Source organism: Mchenga conophoros, linkage group LG20 (genome assembly GCF_057382185.1).
Source record: "Mchenga conophoros isolate Kocher_MC1m ecotype Shallow Benthic linkage group LG20, M_conophoros_male_GT1.1, whole genome shotgun sequence".
Classification (NCBI taxonomy): domain Eukaryota; kingdom Metazoa; phylum Chordata; class Actinopteri; order Cichliformes; family Cichlidae; genus Mchenga; species Mchenga conophoros.
Window position 1 is genome coordinate 24,791,545 of NC_140545.1, and position 13,532 is coordinate 24,805,076.

The 13,532-nt window shown below is 42.2% G+C and overlaps 1 protein-coding gene and 1 pseudogene across 3 annotated transcripts in view; both read left to right on the forward strand.

Moving 5' to 3' along the window:
• Positions 1–13,532, forward strand: part of eif2d (eukaryotic translation initiation factor 2D) — a 47,426-nt gene that overhangs the window by 25,208 nt on the left and 8,686 nt on the right. Inside the window, exons 9-14 of one of the 3 annotated variants that reach the window (XR_014890109.1) lie at positions 27–133; positions 261–416; positions 3,669–3,758; positions 4,158–4,253; positions 6,738–7,784; positions 8,546–9,221. Coding sequence is in view for 2 of the 3 variants with exons in the window: in XM_085258661.1 (XP_085114787.1) it covers positions 27–133; positions 261–416; positions 3,669–3,758; positions 4,158–4,253; positions 6,738–6,858; positions 8,546–8,602 (627 nt within the window). In the remaining variant the exon portion in view is untranslated. Of the gene's footprint in view, positions 1–26; positions 134–260; positions 417–3,668; positions 3,759–4,157; positions 4,254–6,737; positions 7,785–8,545; positions 9,222–13,532 lie in introns of those variants that run through there. The other 2 variants (XM_085258661.1, XM_085258659.1) reach the window with 2 other exon arrangements.
• Positions 7,724–8,537, forward strand: LOC146550893 (uncharacterized; annotated as a pseudogene).

Sequence of the window (13,532 nt, forward strand, 5' to 3'; positions counted from 1 at the left end):
ATCAGTATGTGTGTCTTTTCTAACAGCTCTCCAAGTTTCTACAGACAATGGAGCAACGGTATAACATTGTGCGAGTAAAGGAACTCACCAAGGGTGTGGAGAGTATTGTGGAGGTGGACTGGAAGAATCCAGAGTGAGTCGAGGGCTTTTTCAAAATAAAGAAATTCTTCATAGGGATTGAAACTTGCAACCCACCCACATTCAGCAAGGCTAGCTCTGTGTTTGTACTTTGTATTACTGTTGCCTTGTTTTTTTTGTAGACTGCGTTCCTTCAGCTTTCCCGAGGACACAGATGTTGAATCGACTCCACTGCCGGATGGAGAGGAAGGAGAAATTCCGTATCATCCTCCAGAGATCACAACTCTATACTCTGTGTCTGCTCGGCTGGAGCCTCTCTTTCTGAATGCAAACAAGAGGTCTGTATATTTTCCTAACCCTGCCTCTTCATACTTCCTCCTGTTCGCATGGGTCGGACAGCAGGGGGACATAGCAGGGAGAGTTGGAGCTTGTGTTTCTTTAAAAGAGACACTGAATCCCAAGCAACTCCGGGAGAGCTGCTGATAATTGGCCTCACCCTCTGACCAACCTGTGAACTGATAGGGCAATATTTGTCTTACACAAGCTGAAGAATTCCTGGTCTTTAGCTGCGTCTGAAATCACACGTTTGATTGCTAATTTATTGCTCCATCTATAGTTTAAGTAGTTTTCCCCATAGGGACCCATAAATTCTGGAATGGAAAAATGGTTTCCATTGTAAATTGGGGTTTTTGACAGAAGGTTTTTCATTTGCTTTTTTCCCCATCTATGAAAAGCCATGTGTTACTAATAGTACATCATCAGTACTGTAGAGTTTTCTTAGATCAAATGTAGCAAATTGCGCTAAAACAGAAATAGTAGTTTTCTTGGAAGATTCAGTGAACTGCCAGTTGTCATGTTCTTTCTAAGAACTACAAGCAGCCTTTCTGTCATGCAATATATTATTTTCATAATAAAATTAATTTGTTAAACTTTACAATTTCCCTTCAAACTGCTATAAGTTCAAGGATCTTCTCTCACTGAAACAACTCTGAAAATAAAGCCAAACAATAGCAGGTGCAGCATCATTTTTATATGTGTAACATCATTTTTTTAGCATGTTTATCAAATCAACAAATACCAGGACATTGACCCTTTTCTCTTTTTCACTCATCTAAATGATTTTCCTCAGTTCTTTGTTCCTCCATACCGAGGTTTTTGTCAAAGCTGCTGGCTTGTGGCTCTGGATAGCTTTAGCTTTTAGCCACTTTGTCTGTGTTAGGTTCTTTAAAATGTCCGTGCAGCTGGGTGAGGGTGATTGAAGGGTCGCGTTAGGTTTACTTTGTGTCTTCATCACGCTATGGGCCACAGCCTCACACTAATAACATGTGGCTGTAAGATTGTGAGCAACTATTAGCCTGCGACGCCATGTGCATGTTGCACATGTTGCACATGCATGAAATAGAGAGGCTCATAATCGAACATACATCAGGCTGACCAGCTGGTCACCAGTCCAGGTCAAGAACACAGAAAATTGTCCTGACTCTGCTCCCTAGCTCAGTGGATGGGTGCATCTCTGTAATTGTTGCCCAGCTGCCACATTGTAAAAAAATTGCAACTCATTCAGCCTCTTACCACACATCTGTCTTCTAAAGTGGAGATGGCAAGTTAACACGAATAAAGCAAAACGCATGACAATGCTTTCTAAAAAGAACTGCCCCCTGCTGAATAACTTGGTTTGATCTTCCTCCTAGTGTGCTTTGTATGGTGACCACTCATCGTGGGAATTGTAGGCGTTCCCAGCTTAGGTTTTAATATCCAGGAGCTTCTAGTACGGTGCGTGACCTGTTGTGACAGGTGAAATGTTTATACTGATTCTGAAAAGGGTTATTGTCTGAATTCTTGGAGGGCAGTGTAATTCATATAAAACAATCCCTTGAAATATCCAATGAAATGACTATATACTGAAACAATCTTGGACTGAGATTTTTTTAAATAAATTTAAATTAGCTTCAGAAGCTTCTGTGGAGAACCCACACTATTACTCCAAGGACTGTTTGTTTATATACTAATTAGCCAGAACATTAAAACCACCAGTGTAGGTCTACCAAAACAGCTCAGTTAGCCACAGGCGGTCAGGAGCATTTGTTTGGGTAAAATGCTCAAGTACCTCAAATAATCAACAACCCTGCATCTGTTTTCCTGAGCTTTAAATCTCTTAGCCTTAATTTAAATACTTTGAGTAAAACTGTCTTGGCAGCCGGGGATCGGTCTGCCAGGGCCCTCCGCTCCTGGCTGTCGCCTGGCACACAATGCACCCGACCCCTATGGCGCCTCCTGCGGGTGGTGGGCCCATGTCTCCTCTTCGGGCTGTGCTCGACCTCGGGCACCCTCCCCGGGCTTGGCTCCAGGGCGGGGCCCCGGTAACCCTATCCCGGGCAGGGTAAACTGTTCCCCTGATGTTTTCTTCATAAGGGTCTTCTGAATCGCTCTTTGTCTGGTCCCTCACCCAGGACCAATTTGCCATGGGAGACCCTACCAGGGGGCAAAAGCCCCCAGACAACATAGCCCCTGGGATCCCTGGGACACACAAACCCCTCCACCACGATAAGGTAGCGATTCACGGAGAGGACGAGTTCCTGCCCCAAGTGGAGGAGCTCAAGTATCTCGGGGTCATAATAATAATAATAATGGATTGCATCTATATAGTGCTTTTCAGGATCCTTCAAAGCGCTTTACAATGCCACTATTCATTCACTCTCACATTCATACACTGGTGAAAGCAGCTACAGTTGTAGCCACAGCTGCCCTGGGGCAGACTGACAGAAGCGAGGCTACCATATCGCACCATCGGCCCCTCTGGCCATCACCAGTAGGCGGTAGGTGAAGTGTATTGCCCAAGGACACAATGACCGAGACTGTCCGAGCCGGGGCTCGAACCAGCAACCTTCCGATTACAAGACGAACACCCAACTCTTGAGCCACGATCGCCCTTGTTCGTCTTGTTCGCGAGTGATGGGAGAAGGGAGCCGGAGATTGACAGACGGGTTGGTGCTGCGGCCGCAGTGATGCGGACGCTGCACCTGTCCGTCGTGGTGAAGAGAGAGCTGAGTGTAAAAGCGAAGCTCTCTATTTACCAGTCGATCTACGTCCCTACCCTCACCTATGGCCACGAACTGTGGGTAGTGACCGAAAGAACGAGATCGCGGATACAAGCGGCAGAAATGAGCTTCCTCCGAAGGGTGGCTGGCCTCTCCCTTAGAGATAGGGTGAGAAGTTCGGCCATCCAGGAGGGGCTCAGAGTAGAGCCGCTGCTCCTCCGCATCGGAAGGAGCCAGCTGAGGTGGTTCGGGCATCTGACAAGGATGCCTCCTGGGGAGAGGTAGGTCTGGGCTTCTCTGCTTAGGCTGCTGCCCCCGCGACCCGGCCCCGGATAAAGCGGATGAAGATGGATGGATGGATGAGTAAAACTGCTGATTCAACTTTAAATCTGCAGTTTTTTTCTAGCTGTGTTGCTTTATATAGATTAGTCTATTAGGAAATAAACTCATCAAAAGAAAGTAGATATTTTTATTAAAGCTTAGGTAGCCTTTATAAGTTTTTCTCATTTGTATTGATCGGTGATACTAATGTGTGCTTTGTTGCCTCTTTAGGAAAGGAGCTACACTGCATCCTGCTGAAGTAAGAAGTATTGTCACGGAGTATGTGAAGGACAATGAGCTGGTGGATGAAAATAATAAGAAGTAAGAGGCTGTTCAAAACTCTACTGTGATTCAGAGTGGATATTTGAAAAACCACAGACAGAAGAACACAGAACAACTAAACATTGAAAACCTGGAGACCACGCTGCTGAGTTGAACCGGGCATGGTGGTGAACAGCAGACTCACTGACTATTAAATACAGAACTGACCTTAATAACATTATAATGAGCTAAAATGTTTAAATGTGACTCTGAGACTCCAAAAAACATCTCATGTTTCCTTTTCTAATAATTTGTTCCTCATCTGATGTGAAACAAACTAGCAGTGATTTATGGGAGAAAATAAACTATCTGCCACAAAGCTGGCATGGCTTAACAGTGCAGCATGCTCCCTGTTTAGTGCCATCCCTCAAGCCTCACTATTTTTGTCCTCCTTACTAGTTACGTGACCATCAACCCAACTCTGTGTGACTGCTTACTGGAGAAATCAGAGTATCAGGAGGTAGTCTCTCTCAAATGGGATGACCTCTTTAGCAGGTAAAGACAAACTTTTTTTAAAGCGCTGTGTACAACATTGAACATGTTGCTTTTTGAAGTACTGTACACCACCCACACTTAAAAACAGCTGTACTAGAAATAGACAAAAATAGTTTGCATTTCTGTATAGGGCTGTGTGATGTGACCAAATTTCATATCCCGATATAAGACATCTATCCTCCCAACAACCCAACAACGGTATATATCACAAAAATGTTACAATTTCTGTAAATTCCGCGAATGTCAGGCAACTCGATTTGGGTAAAGGGTTGTTTTTTTTTTTTTTGGGGGGGGGGGGGGTCTTCTTCTTAGCCGGTCGTGTACCTGGAGTCAAGTGTTTTAACCGATGCATGAAACTATACATTTTTAGACATTTTCTTTGTTAGTATTTATTACACAGCGTGCTGCGGGGAAAAGCTGATTCTAATGTTTGATTCTAAGGTTTATTTTTTTGGCACCTGACAGTAGGGCTGCACGATTAATCGTTAGAAAATCGCGATCTCGATTCATACTTATGTGCGATCTCATTTCCAAATGACAACGATTTAAAGAAGAAAAAAAAAAAAAAAAAAAAAAAAAAAAGACAACGACGATTGTACCGCATTTTGATCCGGGACATAATCTGCATGAAAACAAGCGCTCACTCTTCCTGCTCAACAAATGACAAGGGCGGAGCCTTATACCACGTGATACAGAAGCTGTGCCGTGTGATGCTAAAATTAGCAGGAAAAAAACAACGAAGAGCACGTCAGGGATGACGAGAAAGTGACAGGAGAAAATCCGTCCCGGACAACCACCCAAACATCAATAACGGGAACCTTATACAGCGCTTCCCTATACCCGTCGAACTTCCGCAGGCACAAAGAAATTACGGAGGCCATCACTTATCACCCGACCAATGATATGGCTCCCATCAACACTGTGCAAAACGAGGGATTTAGGAAAATGATCAACACCCTAGACAAACGCTACACAGTGCTGTCCCGCAACTATTTTTCTATTGTTGCACTACCTGCTCTATACACGCAGTGTCGAGCAACGGTGGAGACGGAATTTCAAGCAGTACAACATTTTGCGGCAACAACAAAACGTGAGACATTTGTTGTTTTTATGTTTATTTATTGTTTTTATGTTCAGTCTCAACTGTTACGAAGTTGATGTGCAGTTAATAAGTGCAATAAATATTTATACTGGAAAAGAAAATCGTGAGAGAATCGTGATCTCAATTCTAAGCCAAAAAAATCGTGATTCTCATTTTATGCAAAATCATGCAGCCCTACCTGACAGCACTTTTTTGCTTCTCATCCGTAAACGCTCTGCGTACTCTTTCATGTGATTCAGTTTATTTTGAAAAGTCTCAACAGGATCTTTAGCTTTATTGTGAAAGGTTTATGTGGAAAATAAACAAGCGGACACGGGATGGTTTTACCGCGGTTGTTGCTAACATAAACGCATAAAAACAGTCGCTTGTCCGTCTGTAGTGTGGTTCTATTAAATATGAGAAACATAAGAAATTCTACAGTGACCATCAAAACGATGAAAAAATATCGCCATAAAAAGTTTATTCTGTGACATCACGAAACAAACTATAGAACAATTGACTTTTTCATATCGGCATCCGATATATATCGTTATATCGAACAGCCCTATTTCTGTAGTATTCAATAACGGAAACTGCATGTAAATTGTATATAATACATCAGTATTTTAGTAAATTAGACAGATTAACTGGTTAAAGTAGCCAATGCAAATCCACATTTAAATTGCCTCTAATTACTAAAGTGGGCCAACCTTGCCCATCAGAAAGATTAAATAATCGTACTAATGCATCATTTAATCCTGGTCTGATCTGTAAATCTTTAACGCATCACTGCTGCTGACATAGTTTGCAATGCAGTTAAAGTAATTTGGGGGTTGTTTGTTTGTTTGTTTGTTTGTTTGTTGCTAGGTTATGATTGGCTTAGATCTCAGGTATTTGATTTAAGAAAAGGTTAATTGAATGGATAGGGCAATGTTTTCCTCATTTTAAAGGTGACTTTATGTTTTTAAAATTTCAAAACATTAGACGAAAAGGCAAAACCAAAAAAGCAAGATTTTGTTCATCTATCCACATTTGTAGAACTGCTTGAAATAATTAAAGTTATCAAAAGCTCCACTAGGTTTACAAGAGATCAGCAATTGATTCAAATCCACGAAACAATGTTGCCGCAGACCAAAGATTGGACAAGTCACCAGCATCATTAAGAGGGGCGGATTGTGATGGGTGGCTGCCCAGTCTGCTCTCAGTGCGGTTTTTCCTGTCATAGCCTGAAAGGTTTGCACAAATAGTGCATTGTGTGCAGTGAAATTAAAAGAACAACTACTGGGAATTTTGGAAAGTAAATTCTTCATTGCAATCTTTGCAGATTGTACTTTTATAGTATCCACACTATGTTTTGTTTTGTCCATTTTGCTAATGCTAAAAGTTAACCTTGTTTTCCACAGAACACTGGGAAGAATGCAGGAGTGCTATCAAGCTGTGTTTCCAGGGCAACCACCTATAGTAAAGAAAGGCCATATTGAACCCATTGACATTACTGTGGCTTCTCGAGGGTCGAATAAGAAGGTGCCAATTTCTTTCTCCAGTTTGGCTATTTCTGGATGAATTTGTTTGTTTGTACTGATATAGATTAATGACCTTGGTGCTTTTTATGAATTCTTAAGCATATCCCATACACTAAAATATTTAACACTTATCATACAGATAGTGTGGTAAAAAGCTTACATGCGCTCATTATGGGCATGAGTTTCATGGTACAGTCATCCACACATGGAAAAAAAAAAAAACAGCAAAAAACCAAACATAATACACACTGACAATATTAGTATAGTATTAATAATAGTATTTCCAGTCTCTTTTATGAGCTGCCTTCTAAAAAAAAACAAAAAAAAAAAAAACAAAAAAAAAAAAAAAACCAGTGACCACGTCCTTAGCAGGCCTTCCTTCTTCCAGTAGTTGTGTGAAAATACTTAGTTAAGCTCTGGTTATATAACCCACCACCCATCATCCCACAGTAGTAATATACCTGTACTTTTTTTGCCACTTTTCTAATAGTTTCACAGGCTAATAGTTTTAAAATAGAGCACCACAAACAACATGTATCCCTTTAGAAATAAACTGTGATACTTCTAAAAGTACATATTCACACTAGCGCTGTATCAACCCCAATGTGGCTTTAATGCAACTAGTCTTATAATTATCTACTAGTCTGCAACAGTTAGACTCGATGATTACACATAGATGATTTAACTACTTTAGGGGCATTTCACTTTTCTAAAAGTTTCACAGGCCAATAGTTTTAAATAGAGGGGGGTAATGACACCTACTGGGCTAGTCTAACACATGTACATATAAAACGGACTCCTTCACCATTTGGAGCATCAACAGAGCGACTTAAGGAACGCAGACACCTCTAACTAAGGAGTGCAGGATGACATCTGTATCAACCATGACGAGCAGTCAGGACATCGCCCAAGCCACAGCCATACTAGGTACGTCTACAGGCACATGCCCCAGGGGCCCTCATCGCAAAAAGCAGCGCTGTGAAAACGCCGTAGATGGGATTGAATTTAAGCTAGAATATAGAGGCAGTAATGGGTATGTGTATACCGTTAAATATACCAACGGAGCAGTTATACTTCGTGTAGATTGTGGTGAGGGAGTGTTTTGGGGGGAGACAACGCATGTCTACTAGAAACTGGAAAGTCTTTCGCACAGTTGTTTGTGCGGACTTGGACAGTGTGGGATTCCCAGAGATGCTGTATGTTTCCCAGTGGAACAGTCCAACAGGCCCTGAACTTTACAGGGTCGAGGCTGATCGCTTCAACCGTAGCCCCGATGACTTTATTTTTCTCAGTGTATGTGATGACAGGGAAAGTCTTATTGCTGTCAGAGGGGTTGAAAACTGGAGGTTAAATCCTTACCCTCTGAGCATAGAAGAGCGCGCTACATGGTTTAAGGACATGTTTTTTTATACAGTGGTGCGACTGGAGACCTATGCTGCGTCTGTTTAGCCAGATTGACGACACCATCAAGAGGGTAGTCTCAACACTGCGTACGAGGGTATTAGAAAACGCCTTGTTTTTGATGATTTTGCGACTTGTCCGAAGACTGGTTTGCCTTCTACCCTGTGCAAACCTAAAATCATAAGGCCGTCTGACAACTAAATAAACAAAATGGTAGGTTTAGTTTGTGTGTGCGCGTGTATCTATGCAACAAAATATAACATCTTTTTATCGTTCTCATTTTTCAGAGGGAGACATGCAAGCATGGGACCTCACAGACTCCCCACCTCCACCAGCATTGCTAATCCAGACCCCACCAACTCCACCCCCTCTCCACAATTGCTGCCGCAGGACCCTACAGGATCGGGTCTGTGTCAGGAAACCATTATCGACATCAAGCTTGCAACCCACCACTTGCTGATGTTGGCGCTAAATGACTTTCTACAGGATACATGCTACAGATGTCAAACAGCTCATCCCAGTCAGGTGCAACACAGCTGCTTGCACGAATTGTCCGAGTATTTCTTTGACACCTACTATGACGATGTGATGATAAGGCTTATGACAGACCGATTCATCCCTGCCATTCGACTGTTTGTACGCGCATACACAGTCGTTGGGACTGGAACACAATTCAGCAGGATTGCAGAACACACTGTTACATCTCCCCGAGGGCAGGAGGGGATAACACAACAACTCCGGAAACTCAGTACAGGTGTTATGAAAAGAAGGTTTAATGGCAGCGCTCTCACAAAATAAACAACCCAGACTCAAACAACAAATGTGGGGGGAAAAGGGACAGTTAGGTTGTGCCAAAAAAAAAAAAACACCAAAAAGACAAAACCAAAACTTAGCTGAGCTGAGCTACTATCCTAGAAAAGCAGGAGAGATAGACCCAAACCTCAACTTAAAACAAGCTCAAAATTACATGGGTGGCACCAACCTACTTACCTAGTGTTTCTAACACAAAGACTCTACGTGAGTAAGTGTATGGGGTCCCCAAACTTACCTAGTCCACTTTACTCCCACCACAATCATCAAACAAAAGCAAGACAGCAGGAAAACATCGCACATGTGTCAAATAATTCAAGGAGGGAAGAGAGCCGCGCCCAGCCACAGGTGAGTCTCCTTATCAAGGGTTTCACTCCTGGGTTGTCCAATCAGGGCCTCCCTCCTCTAATTAGTTGGACGTCACACAGATTGACATCAGCCTGCAGTCTGCGACCTAAGGGAATGGCAAACAAAAGGGGAGGGAAAGAAAACATGCAGCCTGCAGACACATAACACACACCATGACTGAACTGAGATCATCACAACATATAGCATGCGCAATTAACGACAACATTGGGCTGCTGTTAGAATCAAGTCGTTATGCCCAGCTTGTTAAACCAGCCATGCTTTGCATGATTGGTAACTACTGGGCTGGGAGACACCTGGTTTAATGTATACTGTTCAGTATTCCTTGTCTGTGTGAATGAAATAAAAAGACGTGTTAACACCAACATTTTAGTCATTTGTGTCTTGCATACATCATGGAAAACACCTTGTATAAAATTTATCATGATCCGGCCCATCCTGCTGGCTTGGCCAGTTTAAATAAGCTCCGTTTAGCTACTGCCGAGGCAACAGGGGTAAAACCCTCATTATCACAGGTCAAACATTATTTAGAACAAGATGACACTTACACACTCCATAAACCAGCTAGGATCCACTTTCCCAGAAACAGAGTATTGGTTAATGGAATCGACAAACAGTTTCAAGCCGATCTGGTTGATATGTCTGAATACATGGCAGATAATGACAGTGTCAGATACCTGCTAACATGTATAGATGTATTCTCAAAATATGCATGGGTTAGATGTCTCACAACCAAGACGGGCCCGGCCATAACAGCCGCATTTGAGGATATACTTACCGAGGGCAGGATCCCCATGAAACTACAAACAGATGAAGGCAAAGAATTTTATAATACACCCTTTAAACAGCTAATGAAGCGATATAACATCAAACATTTCTCAACAGCTAGTGAGGTTAAATCTAGTATTGTTGAAAGATTCAACCGCAGCTTCAAGGGTAGAATGTGGAAGTATTTAACATCCGTCAACTCAAGGAGATATGTACAAGTCATCCCTGAGCTCACACAGGCATGTAACAATGCTTATCACAGGTCTATCCAAATGGCTCTGGCAGAGGTAAATAAGGATAATGAGAAGCTGGTCCTTAACACCCTGTACAAAACCAAGCCTCAGAAGAAAGTGCATTTTAAATTTAATGTTGGCGACACCGTACGAATATCAAAACTGAGAGGAGTGTTTCGAAAAGGATACGAACAAACCTACACCGATGAGATTTTCACAATCAGTGAGTGTATAGGGAGACAACCTCCAGTCTACAGACTAGCCGATCTAGCAGGAGAGGTGTTGAAAGGAAAATTTTATGAGCCTGAAATACAACGTGTGATTGTTGATTAAACACAAAACATTTAAAATTGAAAGCATATTGGCTAGAAAAAAAGTGGGCCGGAAAAAGATGGCTCTAGTAAAATGGTTAGGATGGCCAGCAAGTTTTAATTCATGGATTCCAGAAAAAGACATTGATGCGTGATTAACCCGGATGACACAGCTCTGCAGTCATTCATTCATCACAGTGCAGACGGAGTAAAGAAGGATGGATAAAAAGAACAACAAAGCAGGCTTTTTCTGTGAGTCTCTTCTCGAATGCATCGGCTCATGTTTACCCAGGCAATAAGATATCTAATTTTAGAACAAAACTAGCAAAACCTATTGTTTTGAATAATCAGTATGAGGTAGCTGTTATAGAGATACAGTACCCACGCACTTGGTTGTCTTTTCCACAACCAGACTCGCAAGTAGAAATTTATAACCCTGTCAAAGATGATGCCCTAGCCGTAACTACGATCGAGCTGTCTGTGGGTCATTATACCTCTGTGGAGCAAATAATAAAAGAATTTAATTTGAAATGCCAACAGCACCAGGGCACAACGGACATTAAAACACAATACAACACAGTTAGTAACTATGTCAGTGTTATGGGGCCTAGAGGCAGCATGCTCACATTTAGAGGGAGACTGGCAGAAATCCTAGGATTTGAAACAGAAGAACCGTTTGTACTTCATTATAAAAACACATACGCGCCACATCCTGCTGACATATACGGCGGAAAATACAACATGTTTATTTATGCAGATATTGCCGACTACCAAGTTGTGGGTGATGCCCATGCGCGGCTATTAAGGGCTATAAATATCACAGACGATGTGCGGCGTGTAACCATTTTGCAATTTGACAGCCCACACTACACACCTGTGTCAAAGACATTAATCGACGACATAGAAATTGATTTGAAAGACGACCAGAATCAACACATACCCTTTTTATACAGTAAGGTGTTTGTCAAGCTACACTTCCGACCGATAAGACAGCATTTTTAAAAAGAAAGGATGGGTGTCTACAACACAGATGAAGCAAAATATCTAAAATATTACCTCGCGCAAGACGGGGGGGAGTTGGGAGGGTATATAGGGACCAGCACACAATATGGCGCAGGTCTAGGGGGGTTGTTCCGCAGCTTATTTAGATTTGCAGTACCGCTGTTTAAAAAAGGAGTCAGTATAGTCAAACCCCACCTAAAAACAGCTGCATCAGGCATAGTGTCTGATGTCATATCCAACATAACCAAGCCCACAGCCACTAAGCAGGACGGTAATGGGGTGTATGTGTATACGCCCTATACTTCAAAGACCCCACCCACAGCGCGCACTATGTCTAAAAAGCGTAAAACCACAAAACCAGGCAGAACATCCAACAAACGGACACCGTCACGCGGAGTGAAAAGACCCCAAACTAGGCGTTCAAAAACTACAGCGTTTGACATATTCTAAATGGCGCTGTTACACAGTCAATCTGGAGAATGTGTAAAAACAGAGTTGGATCTGTTTACCGTTCCCTACACACAGACTAGCATTGAGAAAAGTATGTTTATTGAAATACCGCCTGTTTCGGCAATCACTGACGGAGGCCCGATCGAGTTTTACATCTCATCGTCTGGAGAAGATTACCTGGATCTAAATGACACATATATCTACACGCGTGTGAGAATCACAAACGCTGATGGCTCAAACCTGGCTAGGGACGCTAACGTGGGATTTATTAATTATCCCGGATGTACCTTGTTCTCGCAGGTTGACGTTAATTTGGGAGACCGTCTAATTAGTCAATCATCCAACACATATCCATATAGAGCCGTGATAGAATGTCTTATCAATTATAATAAGGACACTTTAGATACACAGTTCAGCACCGGGTTATTCTGTAAGGATACAGCATCACACATGAATGACACATCCATAGAAGGGGACAACCAAGGCCTTGTGACCAGAGGCAAATATACAGCAAATAGCAGCATTGTTGAATTGATAGCGCCTGTACATGCAGACCTGTTTTTTCAAGAAAAACTGATACTTAATGGAATTGATCTGTCACTGAAATTTGTGCGCTCTAAAGATGAATTTGCTCTCATGACGGCGGATGCCAATGCATACAAAGTTCAAATTGTCTCAGCCAGTCTCTTTGTCAAGAAAGTGAGTGTATCACCGAGCGTCAGACTTGCACACAACAAGGCATTGCACCATGCAAACGCAAAATATGCTATAGGCAGAGTATCTTTAAAGACCTTCTCCATACCGGCTGGTGCTCGAGTATCAACTAATGACAATTTATTTATGGGCAGGATACCTAAATTTGTCATCATTGCATTCATTGATAATGAAGCTTTTACAGGAAGTCCAACCCGTAACCCATTTCATTTCGAAACCTGTGATATAGAATTCATTTCTTTATACGCTGGGGGTCAGGCTTATCCTGCTAAACCGTTCCAGCCAAATTTCCAGAGAAAACAGCATACCAGAGAATTCTATCAGCTGATACAAACCACTGGAAGACATTTAAAGGACAGGTCGCTAGCCATTTCACGTGACGACTTTGGTAACGGGTATACTTTATTCTGTTTCAATCTGGAAGCTGACGAAGGACATTCAGGCAATGACGGCGAGTTTTAATTAACGATACGTTAATTAAAACTGGGAACGTTAGGCTTGAAACCCGTTTCAGAAACCCACTACCCCGCACAATGAACATCTTGTGTTATTCCGTGTTTGATTCAGTCATTGAAATATCTAACATGAGACAGGTGCTCTTGGATTACTACTGAGGCAAC